The sequence below is a fragment of the Nicotiana tabacum genome, chromosome 21 (genome assembly GCF_000715075.1).
Source record: "Nicotiana tabacum cultivar K326 chromosome 21, ASM71507v2, whole genome shotgun sequence".
In the NCBI taxonomy this organism is placed as follows: domain Eukaryota; kingdom Viridiplantae; phylum Streptophyta; class Magnoliopsida; order Solanales; family Solanaceae; genus Nicotiana; species Nicotiana tabacum.
The window spans coordinates 95,558,285-95,584,166 of record NC_134100.1 but is presented as its reverse complement, the minus strand read 5'-3'; the positions used below and the strand labels follow the sequence as shown (position 1 = coordinate 95,584,166).

Genomic DNA, 25,882 nt, shown 5'->3' with positions numbered 1-25,882 from the left:
TATCATTCTTTGACTTGTGTGCGCAGTCCGTACAATTCTCCGAAAAATTTTTATGTGAAAAATGGATTAAAATGTGAAATGGAGCTTTAGAAACCCAACTGAGTTGACTTTAGTCAACATTTTGAGTAAACGGACCCGGATCAACATTTTGACAATTTCGGTGGGTCCGTATCGTGATTTGGGACTTGAGCGTATGCCCGAAATCGAATTCTGAGGTCCCTAGCTCGAGATATGGAATTTTGATAAAAAATTAAAAGCTTGAAAGCTTAATAATTTTTAAGAAATCACTGATGTTGGATTTATCGCTAACCAATTTCCGCGATCGCGATGAGTAAAAATCCCAGAAAAATGGGATCCTTCCCATTTTCAACCCTTTTTCATTTTTGAGCTCGAGTAAGGCGATTCTTGGGCGATTTTCATGGGAAAACATTGGGGTAAGTGTTCCTTATCCTATATTAATTATATTTCATGATTCCATACTCATTTATATCATAAATTCGTGAAATTTTGGAAGAAAAATCAGATTTTTATAAAATCCTCCAAAAAGGAAAATTATGATTTGAAGGTCCATTTGATATCGGAATTGATTAATTTTTGTATGGTTGAACTCATATCGGAGCGGGTGTTCGAATTTCGCGAGTTTTTTTAGGATTTGAGACGTGGGTCCCATTACCGAATATTTTAATGAATTTCGGATTTTATCCGGAAAATTAGTAAATTCTTATGGAATTAATTCCTATGATTAGTATTGAGTATATTGAATTGTTTATGAATAGATTTGAAGCTTTTGGAGACAAATTTAAAAGAAAAAGTTGTGGTCGAGTAATTGATTGGAATTTAAAAGCGAGGTAAGTGTCGTGGTTAACCTTGACTTGAGGGAATAGAACCCTTAAACTATTTGTTATGTGAAATGCATGTGAACGACGTATAGGCGAGGTGACGGGTGTCGATATGTCGTCAAATTAATTGTTGCATAATTACTTGAAAAATTATGAATTATTTTAAATCATGAATTAATTATTATAATAATTATTTCTCTCATATTCTTAGTCAAATATTAATTCTTGATTTCCTGCATTAATTGTTACATGCTATTTGAATTATGTGTCTTAATTGTTATTTGGCATTTAGCATATTAAATATTAAACTGCCTATTTTCTCCCTGATTTCTGTAATAATTTGCTATTTGTTATTGTTTGTTTCATAATTAAATCATAATTATTGTATGCTTGTTGTCTTATAATTTTATATTAATTGTTGCATTTATTGGGGAAATTTTTTCTATAAGAATTGGTAAATGAATATATTGGAGGATCGGGTTGCACGCCGCAACAGACTTATTAAAAAGTCCATATTTGGGGGATCGGATTACACGCCGCAATAGACTTATTTAAAAGTCATTATTAGGGGATCGGATTGCACGCCGCAATAGACTTATTTAAAAGTCAATATTGGGGGATCGGATTGCACGCCGCAACAGACTTATTTAAAAGTCAATATTGGGGGATCGGATTGCTCGCCGCAATAGACTTATTCATAAGTCATTATATATACTTGATTAAAAATAATTATATGAGAGGATTGAAAATGAATATATTGTGAGAGCGGGTTGCACGCTGCAACAGAATTGAATGTGAATATATTGTGTGAGCGGACTGCACGCTGCAACGAAAATTGATGGAAATGATAATTGGTTGACTACTGAGTTGGCGTCAATTATTATGAATGAGTTACCCGATTTATTTTTATTATTTGTTGTTGTCACTAATATTGCGTACATGTTAATGTAAGTGACCTGCCTTAGCCTCGTCACTACTTCGTCGAGGTTAGGCTCAGCACTTACCAGTACATGGGGTCAGTTGTACTGATACTACACTCTGCACTTCTTGTACAGATTTTGGAGTTGGTCCCAACGGCGTACCATAGACTAGCTCGGATTTCATCTACTCGGAGGAGAGTTGAGGTATAACTGCACAGCGTCCGCAGTTCTGAAGTCCCCGTCTATTTTACTTTAGCTGTTTGTTTGTTTTCAGACAGCTTTAATTTATTCAGACCTTTATTTGTATTTATTCTAGAAGCTCGTGCACTTGTGACACCATTTCTGGGATGGTATTTAGACACCGTTGTTTTTATGGATTACTTTGCTTCCGCATTTGTTTCTTTGATTATTAATAATTTAAAAATTGTGTAAAAATTGGTTAATATTATTCTAACGTTGGCTTGCCTAGCAAGTGAAATGTTAGGCGCCATCACGGTCTGAAGGTGGGAATTTCGGGTCGTGACAGTTGGTATCAGAGCACTAGGTTACTTAGGTCTCACGAGTCACGAGCAAGCTTAGTAAAGTGTGAAGGATCGGTACGGAGACGTCTGTGCTTATCTCTCAGAGGCTATGAAGTTTAGGAACAATATCACATCTTTCTTATTCTGTCATGCGATTTTATTCTATCATTGATGATTGAATCATTCTACTCTTATTCTCTAGCAGATGGTGAGAAACGTAACAACTCTACCTATGGACAGGGACCATAACCCCCGGTGGCAACTATGGCCAGGGGTAGAGGTCGAGGCCGAGGTCGTGCTAGAGGCCAAGTTAGAGCTCAGTCCGGAGATCGAACAGGTGCACCTGTTGTAGAACCTCAGGTGGACCTTCAGGAAGAGGTTCCAGTTCAGAATGTACCAGCTGGACCAGTTCAGGTCCTGGAAGGATTCATAGCTACTTCAGTGCTTCAGGACGCTCTAGTCCGTTTGGTGAGTCTTGTGGAGGGCGTGGCCTAGAATGGTACATTTTCAATGGCACCATACATTTCACAGGCTGGGCGAGGAGCAAAAACTCCCACTACTCCCGCTCTGGAGCAGATGGCTCCCCAGAATCAGGTTCCAGCAGCCCCGCCAGTTGGTGTAGTCCAGCCAGTTGTTGCGGCACAGACCGGTGATAGGCCCGCTATGTCTTTTGAGGCCTTATTGAGAGTGGATAAGTTTACTAAGCTCTTTCCAGTTCACTTCAGTGGTACACCTGCTGAGGATCCATAGGATTATCTTGAACGCTGCCACGAGGTATTGCGGAACATGGGTATAGTTGAGACCAGTTGGATCGCTTGCACTTACTTGGGAGCAGTTCTCTCAACTATTTCTGGAGAAGTTCCTTCCTATCACAATGGGAGAGGAATTCCGCAAGCAATTTGAGCGTCTGCAGCAGGGCAGTATGACTGTTACTCAGTATTAGTCTCATTTTGTGGATTTGGCCCGTCATGCTCTCCTTTTACTACCTACGGAGGGAGAAAGAGTGAGGAGGTTTATTGAGGGACTCACTCACCCTATCAGACTTCAGATGGCCAAGAAGACCGAAAGTGAGATTTCTTTTCAGGCAGCTGCTAATGTCGCAAGGAGGATCGAGATGGTTCTTGCACAGGAGAGAGGGCAGAGGTCCGATAAGAGGCATCTTCAGTTCGGTGGTTTTAGTGGTGCCTCGACTGGAGGCAAGGGTAATTTTGGTAGGGGTCATCCTCCCAGACTATTTCATTCAGCACTTCATGTATCTCCCGGTGCTTCAGGGAGTCACGGTCCTATTATGCCTTACTCTAGGCAGCCAGCATTTAGTGCACATTCAGCTCCTATCAGTGCACCACCACTCCAGAGTTACTACAGCGGTTATCCGGCCCATTTGGGTCAGCTTCAGCAGCCACGGCATCAGGATGGGTGTTATGAGTCCGGTAGGACTGTATCATGATTTGGGACTTGGGCGTATGCCCGGAATCGAATTTCGAGGTCCCTAGCTCGAGATATGGAATTTTGATAAAATATTAAAAGCTTGAAAGCTTAATGATTTTTAAGAAATCATTGATGTTGGATTTATTGACCTCGGGTCCGTATTTTGGTTCCGGAGCCCGGTATAGGTCCACTATAATATTTATGACTTGTCTACCAAATTTGGTGAGAAACAGAGTTGATTTGACGTGATTCAGATGTTCGGTTGTAAAAATAAAGGTTTTAAAGCTTTCTTGAAAATTTCCTTTGATTTGGTGTCCGATTCGGAGTTTTAGGTATTAGTTTGGCGAATTGATCACGCGAGCAAGTTCGTATGATGTTTTAGAACTTGTGTGCAAGTTTGGTTTGGAGCCCCGAGGGCTCGGGTGAGGTTCGGATGGGCTACGGGATGATTTCGGACTAGGAAATCTATTTTTTGAACTTCTGCTGTCATCTGGTGCATTGTGCTTCGCGATCGCGAAGAGGAAATTGTAAGTAGTGAGTTTTACCCTTCGCGTTCGTGAAGATAGGCACGTGATTGCGGAAGGTAAACTCTTAGTGCACTGCGAACGCAAGGGACCAGCTGCGATCGCGTAGAAGGAAGGAAGGCAGAAGCTAGGCACGTCAATTGTGCTACGCAATCGCACAAGTAAGTACGCGATCGCGTAAGGCTGGAAAAATGTACTCCGCGATCGCATGAGCATTTACGCGATCGCGTAGAGTTAAAAGTCTGGGCAGCCAAAATGTGCTTCGTGATCGCGAAGCCATTACCGCGATCGCGAAGAGTAAAATGAACCTGGGAAAAAGTTGTTCTACGCGATCGCGAATGAATTTCCGCGATCGCAATGAGTAAAAATCCTAGAAACAGAACTTAAGTTCTGGAAAATAGGATTTGTTCCATTTTCAACTCTTTTCCATTTTTTTAGCTTGGGTAAGGCGATTCTTAGGCGATTTTCACGGGAAAACATTGGGGTAAGTGTTCCTTGTCCTATATTAATTATATTTCATGATTCCATACTCATTTATATCATGAATCCGTGAAATTTTGGAAGAAAAATTAGATTTTTATAAAATCTTCCAAAAACAAAAATTTAAGATTTGAAGGTCCATTTGATATCGGAATTGGATAATTTTTGTATGGTTGAACTCATATCGGAACGGGTGTTCGGATTTCGTGAGTTTTACAGGGATTTGAGACGTGGGTCCCACTGTCGAATATTTTAATGAATTTTGAATTTTATTCGAAAAATTAGTAAATTCATATGGAATTAATTCCTATGATTCGTATTGAGTATATTGAATTGTTTATGAATAGATTTGAAGCTTTTGGAGACAAATTTAAAAGGAAAAGCTATGGTCGAGTAATTGATTGGAATTTACAAAGCGAGGTAAGTGTCGTGGTTAACTTTGACTTGAGGAAATAGAACCCTTAAACTATTTGTTATGTGAAATGCATGTGAACGACGTATAGGCGAGGTGACGAGTGTCTATATGTCGTCAAGTTAATTGTTGCATAATTATTTGAAATATTATAAATTATTTTAAATCATGAATTAATTATTATAATAATTATTTCTCTCATATTCTTTGTCAAATATTAATTCTTGATTTCCTGCATTAATTGTTACATGCTATTTGAATTATGTGTCTTAATTGTTATTTGGCATTTAGCATATTAAATATTAAACTGCCTATTTTCTCCCTGATTTCTGTAATAATTTGCTATTTGTTATTGTTTGTTTCATAATTAAATCATAATTATTGTATGCTTGTTGTCTTATAATTTAATATTAATTGTTGCATTTATTGGGGAAATTTATTCTATAAGAATTGGTAAATGGATATATTGTAGGATCGGGTTGCACGCCGTAAAAGAATTGATTGAAATGTCAATATTTGGGGGATCGGATTGCACGCCGCAATAGACTTATTTAAAAGTCAATATTGGGGGATCGGATTGCATGCCGCAATAGACTTATTTAAAAGTCAATAATGGGGGATCGGATTGCACGTCGTAACAGACTTATTTAAAAGTCAATATTGGGGGATCAGATTGCACGCCGCAATAGACTTATTCATAAGTCATTATATATACTTAATTAAAAATAATTATATGAGAGGATTGAAAATGAATATATTGTGAGAGCGGGTTGCACGCTGCAACAGAATTGAATGTGAATATATTGTGAGAGCGGGTTTCACGCTGCAACGAAAATTGATGGAAATGATAATTGGTAATGACTGCTGAGTTGGCGTCAATTATTATGAATGAGTTACCCAATTTATTTCTATTATTTGTTGTTATTACTAATATTGCGTACAGGTTAATATAAGTGACCCGCCTTAGCCTCGTCACTACTTCGTCAAGGTTAGGCTCAGCACTTACAAGAACATGTGGTCGGTTGAACTGATACTACACTCTGCACTTCTTGTGCAGATTTTGGAGTTGCTCCCAGCGGCGTACCATAGACTCGCTCGGATTTCAGCTACTCGGAGGAGATTTGAGTTATAACTGCATAATATTCGCAGTTCTGAAGTCCTCATCTATTTTACTTTAGATTTGTCTTTGTTTCCAGACAGCTTTAATTTATTCAGACCTTTATTTGTATTTATTCTAGAAGCTCGTGCACTTGTGACACCAATTCTAGGATGCTATTTAGACACCGTTGTTTTTATGGATTATTTCACTATATTTCAAACTTTGCTTCCGCATTTATTTCTTTGATTATTAATAATTTAAAATTTGTGTAAAAATTGGTTAATATTATTCTAACGTTGGCTTGCCTAGCAAGTGAAATATTAGGCACCATCACGGTCCGAAGGTGGGAATTTTGGGTCGTGACACAAAACAACCTCTCAGAGGACGCGACGACTGAGACTGACTCTGACCTGGCCTGCTAGACTTGCCGGTAATAGCACCTCAAGTAGGAGGAATACTGGATACTGGCGGTGCATAATAGGAGGTCTAGGAGGAGCTGGATATCACGATCCAAATTAACCCTCCGTAAGGTATCGTGATGGCACCTAGTCTTTACGACTAGGTAAGCCTAATATTACGAAAACAAAATGTAAAGAAAATACAACATCTTAAAGATAAATAACATATTGTGAATAGCCAAAAGTATTACCACTCGACATATACAAAATAATTTTCCAAGACCCGGAATATCACTAAGTCACAAGCTGCTATAATCTATATAGCTCTATACAAAAGTCTGAAGATAATAAAGAAAGTCTCTAGGCGAGGGAGTAGAAGGGGACTCCGAAGATCTGCGGATGCAAGCAGAAGTACTTTGAAGTCTCCTAGAATCAGCAGCACGCACTAACCCCAAGGTTGATAGCTCATACCTGGATCTGCACACGAAAACATGTGCAGGAAAGGGCATGAGTACACTACAATGGTACCCAGTAAGTGCCAAGCCTAGCCTCGGTCGTGTAGTGACGAGGTCAGGTCAAGGCCCTACCGGAGTAATTATAATAAATTAAGCAATAAAAGATATAAGTAAAATTTACGGTAACATAGTTAAAGATATTCTCAAAAAATTAACAGTTAAGGGAGCCCTCGGCTCAGAACAAGGTAAAAACAGTGGGGAATCTCCCGGGATACCGTCCCGTAGTTCCAAATGAATATGCAGTACAGGGGGATCTCCCGGAATACGTCCGTAGTCCCAAAGTAAATATGCAGTGCTGGAGGATCTCCCGGAATATGTCCATAGTCCCAAAGTAAATATGCAGTGCTGGGGGATCTCCCGGAATATGTCCGTAGTCCCAAAGTAAATATGCAACGCAAGATAAAATGGCAGGTATGGCATCGAGTTATACAGTTTATACTGGACACGGATAAGGAAAATAGGGACTTAACTAAGCATGGCGCACAGAATGTCAATTAGGCAGTTAAAACACATAAAATGCTTCTCTAGTCTAAGTTTAACAATTAAACGTATTAGTGATATTTAATAAAAAAAAACAATTTATGATTTAGAAAGGAAAAGCGGGATTTTTGCAATAATAGCCCGTGTACGTACTCGTCACCTCACGTACACGGCGCCCACACATCAATTAGTATCACACCTTAAGGGAAAAGTCCCCAACACAAGGTTAGGCAAGTCACTTACCTCGAACCGCTCAAATCAACTCGCTATCACGTTCTTGCCACGAGTATCCAACTCTGAATGGCCCGAATCTATTCAAATTAATTGCATAATGTAAATATAACTACAACAAACTAATTTAACTAATTAATTTGAAGATAAAGCGTGAAATTAGGAAAAACGCCCAAAAAGTCTCCCCGGGCCCACGTCTCAGAATTGGGTAAAAATTACAAATTATGAACACTCATTCACTCACGAGTCTAACCATATCAAATTTACTAAAATCCGACACCAAATGGTCCTCCAAATCCAAAAATCAAACTTCCAAATCCCTAGCCTCCAACTTCCAATTTCCACCTTAAATACACACTAACTAGGTGGGAAAATACATGGCAAAGCAAGATTATTGATCAAAAATAAGCACAAGGGACTTACCTCAAGAAATGCCTCCAAAATGCTCTCAAAAATTGCCCTAAACCGAGTTTGCAAAGCCAAAAATGACAAAAATCGCGAAGCCCTACGGTTTTAACCATTGCCCGGGTATTTTCGCACCTACAGAACCTGGGCTCACACCTGCGGGTGCGCTTGTGTGAAAAAAGTGTGCAGCTGCGCAATTCACTTGCCCCCCGCCTGCCTTTGCACCTGCGAGGAAAGGGACGCACCTGCGCGTGCGCGTCTGTGGAAATCCTTTCCGCTTCTGCGTAACTTGCGCACCTGCGAACAGGCTTGCGCATTTGCGGGCATCGCAGATGCGGCCTTTTCCCACGCACCTGCGACCACTGACCAATCCACCCAACTCTGCTTCTGTGCCAATTTTCTCGCACCTGCGGGCAGCCTTACGCAGGTGCGATTACAGTAGAACCAGCAAAAACACCGGATTTTTCCTAAGTCCAAATTCATTCCGTTAAGCATCCGAAACACACCAGAGGCCCCCGGGACCTCAACCAAACATACCAACCAATCCTAAAACACCATACGAACTTAGTCGAGCCTTCAAACCACATCGAACAACACCAAAATCATGAATTAAGCATTCAAGCCTAAGAATTAAAAATTTTCCAAATTCTATAAACGATGCCGAACCACATCAAATGTAGTCCGAATGACCTCAAATTTTGCACAAATGTCACAAATGACATTACGAACCTACAGCCACTTTTGGAATTTCATTCCGAGCTCGATATCAAAATTTCCACTATCGGCCGAAATCGCCGAAAAGCTGACTTTCGCTAATTCAAGCCTAAATTTACTACAGGCCTCAAAAACATATTCCGGACGCGCTCCTAACCCCAAAATCTCTCCACGGAGCTAACGGAGTCGACGAAATTCCATTCAGGATCTGTCTTCACATAGTTCCATCTACGGTCCATATTCTAAGGCTTAAACTCATAACTAGGGACTAAGTCTCCCAAAATTCTCTGAATTCCAAAACCAATCACTCTGGCAAGTCCCAATAGCGGAAACAAACATGGAGAAAATAGTTATTAGGGGATCGGGGCTCTAATTCTTAAAATGACATGCCGGGTCGTTACATCCTCCCCCTCTTAAAATAATCGTTCGTCCTCGAACGAGTATAAAGACATACATGAAACTGTGAAAAGATGAGGGTGTTGGCTGCACATATCCTGCTCGGTCTTCCAAGTCGCCTCCTCGATCGGCTGACCTCTCCACTGGACCTTTACTGAAGCAATATTCTTTGACCTGAGCTTTCTAACCTGCCTGTCCAAAATGGCTATTGGCTCCTCAACATAAGATAGATCTTTGTCCAACTGGACTGAGCTGAAATCCAATACATGAGTCGGATCACCGTGATACTTCCGGAGCATAGACACGTGGAATACCGGGTGAACTCCTGCTAGGCTGGGAGGCAAGGCAAGCTCATAAGCAACCTCCCCAACTCGACGCAATATCTCAAAAGGACCAATGAACCTCGGGCCCAGCTTGCCCTTCTTCCCGAACCTCATGACGCCCTTCATAGGCGATACCCGAAGCAAGACCTGCTCACCAACCATAAATGCCAAATCATGAACCTTACGGTCCACATAACTCTTCTGCCTGGACTGGGCTATGTGAAGTCTCTCCTGAATCACCTTCACCTTATCTAGGGCATCCTGGACCAAATCTGTACCCAACAATCGGGCCTCACCCGGCTCAAACCATCCCACTGGTGACCGGCACCGCCTACCATACAAAGCCTCATACAGTGCCATCTGAATGCTGGACTGGTAACTGTTGTTGTAGGCAAACTCTGCAAGTGGCAAGTATTGGTCCCATGACCCTCCGAACTCCATCACACAGGCACGGAGCATATCCTCAAGAATCTGAATTGTGTGCTCGGACTGCCCATCCGTTTGAGGGTGAAAGGTTGTGCTCAACTCCACCCTAGTACCCAACTCCTGTTGTACGGCTCTCCAAAATCATGATGTGAACTGTGTACCTCTGTCTGAAATGATGGATACTGGAATACCATGAAGGCGGACACTCTCTCTGATATAAATCTCAGCTAACCTCTCAGAAGAATAAGTGGTCAACACTGGAATAAAATGAGCTGACTTGGTCAGCCGATCTACGATCACCCAAATAGCATCGAACCTTCTCAAAGTCCGTGGAAGTCCAACTACAAAGTCCATGGTGATCCGCTCCCACTTCCACTTTAGGATCTCTAACCTCTGAAGTAATCCACCCGGCCTCTGGTGCTCATATCTGACCTGCTGACAGTTGAGACACTTGGCTACAAACCCGACTATATCCTTCTTCATTCTCCTCCACCAGTAGTGCTGTCTCAAATCCTGGTACATCTTTGTGGCACCGGGATGAATAGAGTACCACGAGCTGTGGACTTCCTCGAGAATCAAATCTCGAAGCCCATCTAGATTGGGCACACAGATCCGACCCTACATCCTCATCACACCATCATCACCTATAGTCGCATCGTTGGCATCACCTCGTTGGACCCTGTCCTAAAGAACTAGAAGATGAGGATCATCATACTGGCGCTCCCTTATATGGTCATAAAGAGAAGATCGAGCAACCACACAAGCTAATACCCGGCTAGGCTCTGAAATATCCAATCTCACGAACTGGCTGGCTAAGGCCTGAACATCCAAGGCTAAGTGCCTCTCAGCTGCCGGAAGATATGCCAAACTCCCCAAACTCTCTGCCCAACAAATCAAGGCGTCAGCCACTACATTGGCCTTCCCCGGGTGGTACAATATAGTAATATCATAGTCTTTAAGTAGCTCCAACCACCTCCACTGACACAAATTAAGGTCCTTCTGCCTGAACAAGTGCTGCAAACTCCGGTGATCAGTGTAAATCTCACAAGGAACACCGTACAAATAATGACGCCAGATCTTCAGGGCATGAACAATAGCGGCTAACTCGAGATCAGGAACCGGATAATTCTTCTCATGCACCTTCAACTGCCTAGACGCGTAGGCAATCACCCTATCGTCTTGTATCAATACCGCTCCAAGGCCAATCCTCGAGGCATCACAGTAGACAGTGTAGAACCCTGAACCTGTAGGCAATACTAATACTGGGGCTGTAGTCAAAGCTGTCTTGAGCTTTTGAAAGCTCTCCTCACACTCCTCGGTCCACCTGAACGGAGCACCATTCTAGGTCAATCTGGTCATAGGTGCCGCAATAGATGAAAATCCCTCTACAAAGCGACGGTAATACCCCACCAAACCAAGAAAACTCCGAATCTCTGTAGCTGAGGACGGCATGGGCCAACTCTGCACTGCTTCAATCTTCTTCGGATCCACCTGGATCCCCTCACTCGATATAATATGACCCAAGAATGCCACAGAGTCTAACCAAAACTCACACTTTGAAAATTTTGCATATAACTTTTTTCTCTCAAGGTCTAAAGTGCAGTCCTCAGGTGTTGCTCATGATCTTCCCGAGATCGGGAATATACCAGGATGTCGTCAATAAACACAATGACGGAGGAATCAAGATAAGGCCGGAACACACTGTGCATCAAATACATAAAGGTTGTTGGGGCATTGGTCAGCCCAAATGACATGACAAGAAACTCATAGTGACCATATCTGGTCCTGAAAGCAGTCTTCTGGATGTCCGGCTCACGAATCTTCAACTGATGATAGCCAGAATGCAAGTTAATCTTGGAAAACACACTGGCACCCTGTAACTGATCAAATAAATCATCGATGCGAGGCAATGGATACCTGTTCTTCACTGTAACTTTGTTCAACTGCCGATAATCAATACACATATGCATAGAACCATCCTTCTTCTTCACAAATAAGACAGGAGCACCCCAAGGTGATACATTGGACCTGATGAAACCCTTATCAAGCAACTCCTGCAACTGCTCCTTCAACTCCATTAACTCAGGAGGAGCCATACGGTAGGGATGAATAGAAAGGGGCTGTGCCCAGCAACAAATCAGTGCCAAAATCAATATCTGTGTCGGGCGGCATGCCAGGAAGATCATCTGGAAACACATCTGGAAAGTCCCTCACTACATGAACTGAGTCGACTGTAGGGGTATCAATACTGACATCTCTCACATAGGCCAAATACGCATCACACCCCTTCTCAACCATTCGCTGAGCCTTAAGAAATGAAACGACCCTGCGGGGTGTATACTCTAAGGTACCTCTCCACTCTAATCTCGGCAAGCCTGGCATGGCCAGCGTCGCGGTCTAAGCGTGACAATCAAAAATAGCATAATGAGGTGACAACCAGTCCATGTCCAAGATAATATCAAAATCTACCATACTGAGTAATAACAAATTGGCTCTGGTCTTAAAATGACTAAGAGCAATCAAACACGACCGATATACACGGTCCACAATGAGAGAATCTCCCACGGGAGTAGATACATAAACAGGGGAACTCAAAGAATCCCGAGATATCCCCAAATATGGAGCAAAATAAGAAGACACATATGAATACGTAGACCCTGGGTCAAATAATACTGATGCATCCCTATGACAGGCAGGGACGATACCTGTGATGACTGAATCTGAAGCGACGGCCTCTGAATGGGCTGAAAGGGCATAGTACCAGGCCTGGCCTCCCCCTCTAAGGTGACCTCGACCTTCCCGACCTCCACCTCGAGCTGGCTGAGGAGGAGGGGTGGCAGCTGGGGCTGGAAGAATGGCCGGAGGACCCGGTGGAGCACGTGGAGGCTGATAAGTCTGTGAAGGTATACCCCTCCTGGCTCTGGGGAAATCTCTAACCATGTGACGAGTGTCACCACACTCAAAACAACCTCTTAGAGGACATGGCGGCTGAGACTGACTCGGACCTGGCCTGCTGGACTGGCCGGTAATAGCACCTCGAGTAGGAGGCATATTAGATACTGACGGTGCATAATAGGGCTCCTGAGGTCTAGGAGGAGCTGGAACACCCCTGGCTGCTGGAAGAGCTTAATGAACTGGGCGACTCAAAAAACCCCCACCATAGCGTGCTGCTGGTGCCCGAGCTCCTAAATAATGACCAGTCTCTTGAGACCTCTTGGCCTCTCTCTCCTCTCTGTCCCGGACAAATATGCCCTCCACTCTCCTGGCAATGCTCACTGCCTGCTGATAAGTGATGTCCATCTCCAACTCCCTAGCCATGCTGGTCCGAATACTGGGGTGGAGTCACTCAATGAAGCGACGAACCCTCTCTCTGACTGTAGAAACCAGATTCGGTGCATGGCGAGATAACTCACTGAAACGGACTGCATACTCCAACACAGTCATAGCACCCTGGCGCAACTGCTCAAACTCTACGCGCCAAGCATCCCTGAGGCTCTGAGGAACATACTCACGTAAGAACATCTCTGAAAACTGAGTCCAATTGAGTGAGGCTGTCTCGTCCGGACTACTCAGCTCATAGGCACGCCACCACTGATATGTTGCTCCCCTCAGCTGGAAAGCGGTGAAAGAAACCCCACTCGTCTCCACAATGCCCATAGTGCGGAGAATATGATGACACTTCTCAAGAAAACCTAGAGCATCATCTGAAGCTAGTCAGCTAAAAGTAGGTGGGTGGTACTTCTTGTACCTCTCAAGTCTGAGCTGCTCTGCCTCAGAAGCAGCTACCCTGGTCTCATGCTGAACAGGAGCCACTGGGGACATAGGAATATACTCTGGGGCCTGATCAACCTGGATCCTCTACTCAGGAGTGCGAGCTGCAGGAGTCTGTGCCCCTCCCCTGGCCGGAGATGTAGCGGGAGCTATCGGAAATAGTCCAGCCTGAGCCAGAGTGCTGAACATGCTCATGAACTGAGTTAAAGTCTCCTGAAGGGCAGGAGTAGCAATAGAGATCTCCGATGCTGGCCCTCCAGCTGGAGCTGCTGGGGGCTCCTCTGACGTAGCTCTCGCAGGTGCTCGGGCTACACCGCATGGTCGTTCTCTACCCCGACCCCGGCCTCTGGCGGCTCTGGCAGGGAGCTCGGTTGCCTAATCGTCGGTCCTCCCAGTATGAGTCCTCACAATCTGTGAGAAAGAATTAAATAGAATCTTAGAATTTATTTTTTTTTGGTGTCAAGAACTCACACGACAAGGAAATCAAAGAAATATGATTGTTCTTAATAGTTACATAGCCTCCCGAAGATAAGTACGCACGTCTCCGCATCGATCTGCGAGACCCTAATAAACCGGCTTATGACTCGCAACTCCTATGAACCTAGTGCTCTGATACCAACTTATCACGACCCAAATTAACCCTCCGTCAGGTGTCGTGATGGCACCTAGTCTTTACGACTAGGTAAGCCTAATATTACGAAAACAAATGTAAAGAAAACACATCTTAAAGATAAACAGCATATTGTGAATACCACTCGGCATATACAAAATAATTTCCCAAGACCCGGATTATCACTAAGTCACAAGCTGTTATAATCTATGTAGCTCTATACAAAAGTCTAAAGATAACAAAGAAAATCTCTAGGCGAGGGAGTAGAAGGAGACTCCGAAGGTCTGCGGACGCAAGCAATAGTACCTTGAAGTCTCCTAGAATCAGCAGCACGCACTAACCTCGAGGCTGATAGCTCGTACCTGGATCTGCACACGAAAACATGTGCAGGGAAGGGCATGCGTACACCACAATGGTACCAATAAGTGCCAAGCCTAACCTCGGTCGAGTAGTGACGAGGTCAGGTCAAGGCCCTACCGGAGTAAATATAATAAATTAAACAGTAAAAGATATAAGTGAAATTTACGGTAACACAGTTAAAGAGATTCTCAAAAATTTAACAGTTAAGGGAGCCCTCGACTCAGAACAAGGTAAACACAGTGGGGAATCTCTCGGGATACCGTCCTATAGTTCCAAATGAATATGCAGTACAGGGGGATCTCCCGAAATACGTCCGTAGTCCCAAAATAAATATGCAGTGCCGGGGGATCTCTCAAAATATGTCTGTAGTCCCAAAGTAAATATTCAGTGCTGGGGGATCTCCCGGAATACATCTGTAGTCCCAAAGTAAATATGCAGTGCTGGGGGATCTCCCGGAATACGTCCGTAGTCCCAAAGTAAATATGCAACGCAAGATGAAATGGCAGGTATCGCATGGAGTTATACAGTTTATACTGGACACAGATAAGGAAAATAGGGACTTAACTAAGCATGGCACACAGAATGTCAATTAGGCAGTTAAAACACGTAAGCATGCTTCTCTAGTCTAAGTTTAATAATTAAACGTATTAGTGCAATTTAATTTAAAAAACAATTTATGATTTAGAAAGGAAAAGCGGGATTTTTGCAATAATAACCCGTGTACGTACTCGTCACCTCACGTACACGGCGCCCACACATCAATTAATATCACACCTTAAGGGAAAAGTCCCCAACACAAGGTTAGGCAAGCCACTTACCTTGAACCGCTCAAATCAACTCGATATCACGTTCTTGCCACGAGTATCCGACTCCGAATGGCCCGAATCTATTCAAATTAATTGCATAATATAAATATAACTATAAGTTACTAATTTAACTAATTAATTCGAAGATAAAGCGTGAAATTAGGGTAAACGCCCAAAAAGTCTCCCCGGGCCCACATATCGGAATCGGGTAAAAATTATAAATTATGAATACCCATTCACTCACGAGTATAACCATATCAAATGTACTAAAATCCGACACCAAATGGTCCTCCAAATCCACAAATCAAACTTTCAAATCTCTAGCCTCCAACTTCCAATTTTCACCTTAAATACACACTACTAGGTGGGAAAATACATGGAAAAGCAAGATTATTGATCAAAAATAAGCACAAGGGACTTACCTCAAGAAATGCCTCAAAAGTTCTCTCAAAAATTGCCCTAAACATAGTTTGCAAAGCCAAAAATGACAAAAATCGCGAAGCCCTACGGTTTTAACCATTGCCCAGGTATTTCCGCACCTGCGGAACCTGGGCTCACACTTGCGGGTGCGCTTGTGCAGAAAAAGTGCGCATCTATGCAATTCACTTGCCCCTGTCTGCCTTCGCACCTGTGATGAAAGGGACGCACTGGCACGTGCGCGCCTGCGGAAATCCCTTCCGCTTCTGCGTAACTTGCGCACCAGCGAACAGGTTTGTGCATTTGTGGGCATCGCAGATGAGGCCTTTTCCCATGCACCTGCGACCCCTGACCAATCCACCCAACTCCACTTCTGCGCCAATTTTCTCGCACTTGTGGGCAGCCTGCGCAGGTGCGATTACAGCAGAACCTGCAAAAACACTAGATTTTTCCTAAGTCCAAATTCATTCCGTTAAGCATCTGAAACACACCCGAGGCCCCCGGGACCTCAACCAAACATACCATCCAATCCTAAAACACCATACGAACTTAGTCGAGACTTCAAACCACATCGAACAACACCAAAATCATGAATTAAGCACGTATTTAAGCCTAAGAATTTAAAATTTTCCAAATTATACAAACGACACCGAACTATATCAAATCTAGTCCGAATGACCTCAAATTTTGCACACAGGTCACAAATGACATTATGAACCTACAGCCACTTTCGGAATTCCATTCCGAGCTCAATATCAAAATTTTCACTATCGGCCGAAATCGCCGAAAAACTAACTTTCACCAATTCAAGCCTAAATCTACTACAAGCCTCCAAAACATATTCTGGACGCGCTCCTAACCCCAAAATCGCTCAACGGAGCTAACGGAGTTGACAAAATTCTATTTTGGATCCGTCTTAACACAGTTCCAACTACGGTCCAAATTCTAAGGCTTAAACTCACAACTAGGGACTAAGTGTCCCAAAACTCTCTGAATTCCATAACCAATCACTCCGGCAAGTCCCAATAGTGGAAACAAACGTGGCGAAAATAGTTATTAGGGGATCGGGGCTCTAATTCTAAAAAACGACCGGCCAGATCATTACACTGGAACACCACTGGCTGCTGGAAGAGCTGAATGAACAAGGCGACTCACAAAACCCCTACCATAGCGTGCTGCTGGTGCACGAGCTCCTGAATAATGACCAGTCTCTCGAGACCTCTTGGCCTCTCTCTCCTCTCTTTCCCGGGCAAACATGCCCTCCACTCTCCTGGAAATGCTCATTGCCTGATGATAAGTGATGTCCATATCCAACTCCCTGGCCATACTGGTCTAAATACTGGGTTGGAGTCCCTCGATGAAGCAATGAACCCTATCTCTGACTGTAGCAATCAGAGCCGATGCATGGCGAGCTAACTCACTGAAACGGACTGCATACTCCGCCACAGTCATAGCACCCTGACGCAACTGCTCAAACTCTGCGTGCCAAGCATCCCTGAGGCTCTGAGGGACATACTCATGCAAGAACATCTCTGAAAACTGAGTCCAAGTGAGTGAGGTTGCCTCATCCGGACTACTCAGCTCATAGGCATGCCACCACTGATATGCTGATCCCCTCAGCTGGAAAGCGGTGAAAGGAACCCCACTCATCTCCACAATGCCCATAGTGCGGAGAATATGATGACACTCCTCAAGAAAACCCAGAGCATCATCTGAAGCTAGTCCGCTGAAAGTAGGTGGGTGGTACTTCTTGTACCTCTCAAGTCTGAGCTGCTCTGCCTCAGAAGCAGCTACCCTGATCTCATGCTGAACCGGAGCCACTGGGGGTATAGGAATATACTCTGGGGCTTGATCAACCTGGACCCTCTGCTCAGGAGTGTGGGCTGCGGGAGTTGTGCCCCTCCCCCGGCCTGAGATGTAGCGGGAGCTATCGAAAATAGTCCAGCCTGAGCCAGAGTGCTGAACATGCTCAAGAACTGAGCTAAAGTCTCCTGGAGGGCTGGAGTAGCAATAGGGATCTCCGGTGCTGGCCCTCCAGCTGGAGCTGCTGGGGGATCCTCTGACGCAGCTCTCGCAGGTGCTCAGACTGCACCGTGTGGTCGTCCTCTACCCCGACCCGGCCTCTGGCGGCTCTGACAGGGGGCTCGGGTGCCTGATCGTCGATCCTCCCGGTACGGGTCCTCACCATCTGTGAGAAAGAATAGAATAGAGTTTTAGAATTTTGATGTCAGTAACTCGCATGACAAGGAAATCAAAGGAATATGATTGTTCTTAACAATTACATAGCCTTCCGAAAATAAGTGCGGACGTCTCCACAACAATCCGCGTGACTCTAATAAATCGGCTTGTGACTCGCGACTCCTATGAACCTAGTGCTCTTATACCAACTTGTCACGACCCATATTAACCCTCCGTGAGGTGTCATGATGGCACCTAGTCTTTAAGACTAAGTAAGCCTAATATTACAAAAAAATATAAAGAAAACACAACATTTTTAAAGATAAACAGCATATGGTGAATAGCCTAGAGTAGTACCACTCGGCATATACAAAATAATTTCCCAAGACCCGGATTATCACTAAGTTACAAGCTGTTATAATCTATGTAGCTCTATACAAAAGTCTAAAGATAACAAAGAAAATCTCTAGGCGAGGGAGTAGAAGGAGACTCCGAAGGTCTGCGGACGCAAGCAATAGTACCTTGAAGTCTCCTAGAATCAGCAGCACGCACTAACCTCGAGGCTGATAGCTCGTACCTGGATCTGCACACGAAAACATGTGCAGGGAAGGGCATGCGTACACCACAATGGTACCAATAAGTGCCAAGCCTAACCTCGGTCGAGTAGTGACGAGGTCAGGTCAAGGCCCTACCGGAGTAAATATAATAAATTAAACAGTAAAAGATATAAGTAAAATGTACGGTAACACAGTTAAAGAAATTCTCAAAAATTTAACATTTAAGGGAGCCCTGGGCTCAGAACAAGGTAAACACAGTGGGGAATCTCCCGGGATACCGTCCCGTAGTTCCAAATGAATATGCAGTACAGAGGGATCTCCCGGAATACGTCTGTAGTCCCAAAGTAAATATGCAGTGCTGGGGGATCTCCCGGAATACGTCCGTAGTCCTAAAGTAAATATGCAGTGCTGGGGGATCTCTCGGAATACGTCTGCAGTCCCAAAATAAATATGCAAGACAGGGGGATCTCCCGAAATACGTCTGTAGTCCCAATTTAAATATGCAACACAAGATGAAATGGAAGGTATGGCATCGAGTTATACAGTTTATACTGAACACAGATAAGGAAAGTAGGGATTTAACTAAGCATGGCGCACAGAATGTCAAATAGGCAGTTAAATACGTAAGCATGCTTCTCTAGTCTAAATTTAACAATTAAACGTATTAGTGCAATTTAATAAGGAAAAACAGTTTATGATATAGAAAGGAAAAGAAAAAAATCGGGATTTTTGCAATAATAGTTTGTGTACGTACTCGTCACCTCACGTACACGGCACTCACACATCAATTAATATCAAACATCCTAAGGGAAAGTACCCAACACAAGATTAAGCAAAGCCACTTACCTCGAACCACTCAAATCAACTCGATATCACGTTCTTGTCACGAGTATCCGACTCCAAATGGCCCGAATCTATTCAAATTTATTGCATAATGTAAATATAACTACAAGTAACTAATTTAGCTAATTAATTCGAAGCTAAAGCGTGAAATTAGGAAAAATGCCCAAAAGGTCTGCCCGGGCCCACGTCTCGAAATCGGGTAAAAATTATGAATTTTGAACACCCATTCACTCATGAGTTTACTCGAACAAAAATCATCTAAATCTGACATCAAATTCCCATTCAAATCTTAGATTTTCAACTGGGGAACCTTTTTCCCCCCATTTCCAAACTTCTACCCTCAAATTCCTTAATTAGATGAGGAAAACAATAATAGGTTAATGTATTATGATCAAAATAGAGTTAGAATTAGTTACCCAATAGTTCTCCTTCAAAATCCCTCGAGAAATCGCCTCAACTGAGCTCTAAATCGAATTGGTGAAAAATGAGGAATGAATCCTCGAAGCTGCCTCTTCAACCCAGTGATTTCCGCACCTGCGCTCATGGGGCCGCGCATCTGCGGTCACGCACCTGCGGAAAAAATCATCGCAGGTGTGAAGATCACTTATCCGGGTTGGGGCTGCATCTGCGGGCAATTCCTCGCACCTGCAGATATCGCACATGCGTCCCAAATCGGCGCATCTGCGCATTTCACTAAGGCAGCCAGGCTCCGCACATGCGTCCACGCTTCGCACCTGCGGGCTCGCAGGTGCGGTCAAACTTGCGCACTTGTGCTCCATCACCAGCCCCACCAGTTCCGCATCTGCGCACTCCCTCCGCACCTGTGGCTCTCGCACCTGCGGCCTCCCTTCCGCAGGTGCGAAACACCAGAACCAGCAAAGGCACCAGATTTTTCCTAAGTCCAAATTCATTCCGTTAAGCATCTGAAACACACCCGAGGCCCCCGGGACCTCAAACAAATATACCAACCAATCCTAAAATACCATACGAACTTAGTCGAGCCTTCAACCCACATCGAACAACACCGAAATCATGAATTAAGCACGGATTCAAGCCTAAGAATTTAATATTTTCCAAATTCCACCAACGACGCCGAACCACATCAAATATAGTCCGAATGACCTTAAATTTTACACACAGGTCACAAATGACACTATGAACCTACAGACACTTTTGGAATTCCATTCCGAGCTCGATATCAAAATTTCCACTATCGGCCGAAATCGCCGAAAAACTAACTTTTGCCAATTCAAGCCTAAATCTACTACAGACCTCTAAAACATATTCCGGACGCGCTCTTTACCCCAAAATTACTCAACGGAGCTAACGGAGTTAACGGAATTTCATTCTGGATCTGTCTTCACACAGTTCCGACTACGGTCCAAACTCTGAGGCATAAACTCACAACTAGGGACTAAGTGTCCCAAAACTCTCTGAATTCCATAACCAATCACTCCGGCAAGTCTCAATAGCAGAAACAAATGTGGGGAAAACAGTTATTAGGGGATCTGGGCTCAAATTCTCAAAACGACCGGCCGGGTCGTTACATACAGAAATTTGAGAATTGTTCTCATGCATGAAAAACTTATTGATGTGATCGATAAGCCTGCCAAGGAAGTCCCAAATGAGGATGAGGATGATGCCACCAAGATTTATCAGAAATACTTGGAAGAATGTCTTGCTTCCAAATGCATCATTCTCGCTTCTATGAGTTCTGAGCTCTATAGGAAACATCAGGATATGGATCCAACTGCAATCATTGAACATCTTAAGAAGAGGTTTGATACACAAAGCAGGACGGCTAGATACCAGCTATCTAAGGGTTTATTTGGATTCAAATTGACTGGAAACTCTACAGTTGGACCCTATGTCAATCATATGATTGATCTTATTGAAGAACTTGAGAAGTTGGGGTGCAAACTGGGTAAAGAGCTTTCTCAAGATTTGATCTTGTAGTCACTCTCTGAATCCTTTTCACAGTTTGTTATTAATTTCAATATGCATAAAATGGATTGTGATCTTCATGAGATGCTTAATATGCTAATTGATTATGAGAATCAACTTGCATCTGAGAAGAAGAAAGGAATTGTCATGTTGGTTGGAAACTCTTCTAAGAAGAAGGGTAAGGGTAAAAATAAACCCAAGAAGAAGCCTACTGTGCCTAAGGGTGGTGTGACCAAACCCAAAGGCAAAAGAGGCAAAGCTGACTAATCTGATGCTGAATGTTTCCATTGTAAGAAGATAGGACATTGGAAGAGAAACTGTCAGGAGTATATTACAACTCTAAATGATAAGAAACAAGGTAAGACTCAAATGAAAAAAGTTTTCAAAATTTCTTTAACTACTACCGATGCTTCATTGTGGGTATTAGATACTGGCAGTGGTTATAACATCTACAATATATTGCAGGGGTTCCAAATAAGTAGAAGGTTGAAGAAAGGAGAAATTAATCTACAAGTTAGAAATGGTGCAAAAGTTGCGGCCGTAGCTGTAGGATCAATTTCTTTAATAATGCCTACGGGCAAAGTACTTATGTTGGATGATTGTTATTACGTTTCTAAATTTGTTTCGAACATAGTTTCAGCTTCTATGTTAGATAAATGTGGTTTTCGCATTATTATAAGTAATGGTATTTGCTCTATTTATTATGGTGATAATTTATATGTGAATAGCTATCTCCAACATGATGTTTATGCCTTACCTAATGTGAATACTAATTTGATTATGCATGTTTCAAGTCTTAAGAGCAAAAGAGATGATCAAGTAAATCATACATACCTTTGGCATTGTAGACTTGGTCATATTGGAGAGAAAAGAATTAACAAGTTGTACAAGGAAAGGTACCTTGACAAGTATGATTTTGAATCATATCCAACTTGTGAATCTTGTCTCAAAGGAAAAATTACCAAATCTCCATTTACTGGAAGTGGAGAAAGAGCTACTGAATTATTGGGACTAATTCATACAGATTTTTGTGGGCCCATAAAAATTCAAGCTAGAGGTGGATATTCTTACTTCATAACCTTCACTGATGATATGTCAAGATATGGATTTGTGTATCTTATAAAACACAAATCTGAATCTTTTGAAATGTTCAAAAGGTTTCGTAGTGAAGTTGAGAAATAGACTGGTAAAAGTATTAAAGTACTAAGGTCTGATAGAGGTGGAGAATATCTTAGTGAAAATTTTACTATGTATCTCAAAGAGAATGGGATTCTCTCATAGTGGACACCTCCAGGAACACCACAACACAATGGTGTGTCTGAAAGGAGAAATCGAACCTTATTGGATTTGGTGAGATCTATGATGGGGTTCATTGATCTTCCAATAAATTTATGGGGATATGCTTTGGAAGCATCAACATACTTACTTAATAAAGTTTCCACTAAGTCAGTCTCTACAACAACTTATGAGATATGGAAAGGACGTTAGCCTAATCTTAAGCATATTAAAGTTTGGGGTTGTCGAGCTTATGTTAAGAGACTTCAATTTGATAAACTTAACTCAAGATCTGATAAGTGTAGGTTCATTGGGTATCCCAAAGAAACAAGTGGAGAAAGAGCTACTGAATTATTGGGACTAATTCATACAGATGTTTGTGGGCCCATAAAAATTCAAGCTAGAGGTGGATATTCTTACTTTATCACCTTCACTGATGATATGTCAAGATATGGATTTGTGTATCTTATGAAACACAAATCTGAATCTTTTGAAATGTTCAAAAGGTTTCGTAGTGAAGTTGAGAAACAGACTGGTAAAAGTATTAAAGTACTAAGGTCTGATAGAGGTGGAGAATATCTTAGTAAAAATTTTACTATGTATCTCAAAGAGAATGGGATTCTCTCACAGTGGACACCTCCAGGAACACCACAACACAATGGTGTGTCTGAAAGGAGAAATCGAACCTTATTAGATTTGGTGAGATCTATGATGGGGTTCACTGATCTTCCAATAAATTTATGGGGATATACTTTGGAAGCAGCAACATACTTACTTAATAAAGTTTCCACTAAGTCAGTCTCTACAACACCTTATGAGATATGGAAAGGATGTAAGCCTAATCTTAAGCATATTAAAGTTTGGGGTTGTCGAGCTTATGTTAAGAGACTTCAATTTGATAAACTTAACTCAAGATCTAATAAGTGTAGGTTCATTGGGTATCCCAAAGAAACAATGGGATATTATTTTTATCACCCTTCTGAGTATAAAGTGTTTGTGTCTAGAGGAGCAACCTTTTTGGAAATGGAATTTCTTTTGGAAAGAAATTATAGTGGAGAAATAGAACTTGATGAAGTTCAAGAAACAAATGAATCAACACAAAATCAAGATCATGAGACACAAGTTGAAGAACCTTTATTGGATGTTTTGAAGTTGACAAAGAAGTTTCCATCTTCAACAGTTGAAGTTCAACAACTAAATGTAGTTCAAGAACAGGTTAATGTACCAGCTCCAAACCAAATTGAACAACAACCAAATCCAGCACAAGGTGAACAAGTTGTACAAGCACCTCTTAGAAGGTCTACACGAGAACGTCATGTACCAACTAGATTAAATCTAATGGTACAAGATGATGTATCAAATGAGGTTAATCATAATGATGATGACCATAAGACCTTTGAAGAGGCTATACAAAGTTCTGATTATGAGAAATGGCAAAAGGCCATGGAATCCGAAATGGAATCCATGAAGGAAAATAAAGTATGGACTTTAGTTGAACCTTCAAAGGATATAAAATCTATAGGTTGTAAATGGGTTTTTAAGAAAAAGATTGGAGTAGACGGAAAGGTGGATACCTACAAAGCCCGTCTTGTTACCAAGGGATATCGTCATAAAGAAGGAGTCGACTATGACGAGACTTTCTCTCTCGTGGCAATGCTCAAATCAATTCGGATTTTGCTTGCTATAACAACCTACTATGATTATGAAATATGGCAAATGGATGTGAAAACAACTTTCCTTAATGGTGAGCTAGAAGAGGATGTGTACATGACACAACCTGAAGATTCAACATCTCCGTCTGATCATAATAAAATTTGCAAGCAACAAAGATCCATTTATGAACTAAAGCAAGCTTCTCGAAGTTGGAATATTCGCTTTAACAAGACAATTGAAAAGTTCAATTTTGTTAAATGCGAAGAAGAACCTTGTGTGTACAAAAAGGTTAGTGGGAGCACAATTATATTCTTAATACTTTATGTTGATGATATATTGCTCTTAGGAAATGATATACCGGCATTGCAAAGTACCAAGATTTGGCTATCTGAATAGTTCTCCATGAAAGACATGGGAGAAACAGCTTATATATTGGGAATAAAGATCTATAGAGATAGATCTAGGAAGCTGCTTGGGCTTTCCCAGTCTTTGTACATTAATAGCATCTTAAAGAGGTATAACATGGATAATTCCAAAAGAGGCTATGTACCGATAGGCACTGGAATTACTCTCAGCAGGGAGGATTGTCCTAAAACACCTGAAGAGAGAGAACGCATGAGTAAGATCTCATACGCTAGTACAGTGGGAGCTATCATGTATACCATGACATGTACACGTCCTGATGTGACTTATGCACTAGGAGTGACTAGCCGATATCAGGCAAATCCTGGTGAGGAACATTGGAAGGTGGTGAAGACCATTCTTAAGTACTTAAGAAGGACTAAAGACCAATTCCTCATTTATGGAGATTCTGAGTTGAAACTTGAAGGTTATACTGATGCAAGTTTCTCTTCAGATAGAGATGATAGCAAATCTTTTTCTGGTTATGTATTCACCTTAAATGGTGGGGCTGTGAGTTGAAAAAGTTCCAAACAAGCTACAGTAGCTGATTCAGTGACTGAAGCAGAATATATAGCAGCTAGTGAAGTTGCTAAGGAAGTTGTATGGATAAAAAAGTTCTTAAATGAACTTGGTGTGGTTCCTTCAATAGAAGGTGCAGTTCCATTATTGTGTGACAATACTGGAGCCATTGCTCAAGCAAAAGAACCAAAATCGCACCAAAAATCTAAACACGTTCTGCGAAGGTATCACTTGATAAGAGAGATTATTGAACGCGGAGACGTCAAAATTCAAAAGGTTGATGGAAAGGAAAATGTTGCAGACACATTCACTAAAGCACTTGGAGCAAAGGAGTTTGACAAGCACAAGTGGAAATTGGGAATGAAGTACAAGAGCAATTGGCTCTAGTGCAAGTCGGAGATTGTTAGGGATATATTAGATATGCCCTTGATCCAAT

The 25,882-nt window shown here is 42.3% G+C and overlaps 1 protein-coding gene across 1 annotated transcript in view; it reads left to right on the top strand.

Annotated features, from left to right (window-relative positions):
• LOC142175375 (uncharacterized) overlaps nucleotides 1-21,609 on the top strand; it is a 49,329-nt gene extending 27,720 nt beyond the window's left edge. The window contains exon 2 of the mRNA XM_075241959.1: nucleotides 21,259-21,609. Within this exon, the coding sequence (XP_075098060.1) occupies nucleotides 21,259-21,609 (351 nt within the window). The remainder of the gene's footprint in view (nucleotides 1-21,258) is intronic.
• Nucleotides 21,610-25,882: the final 4,273 nt, after the last annotated feature.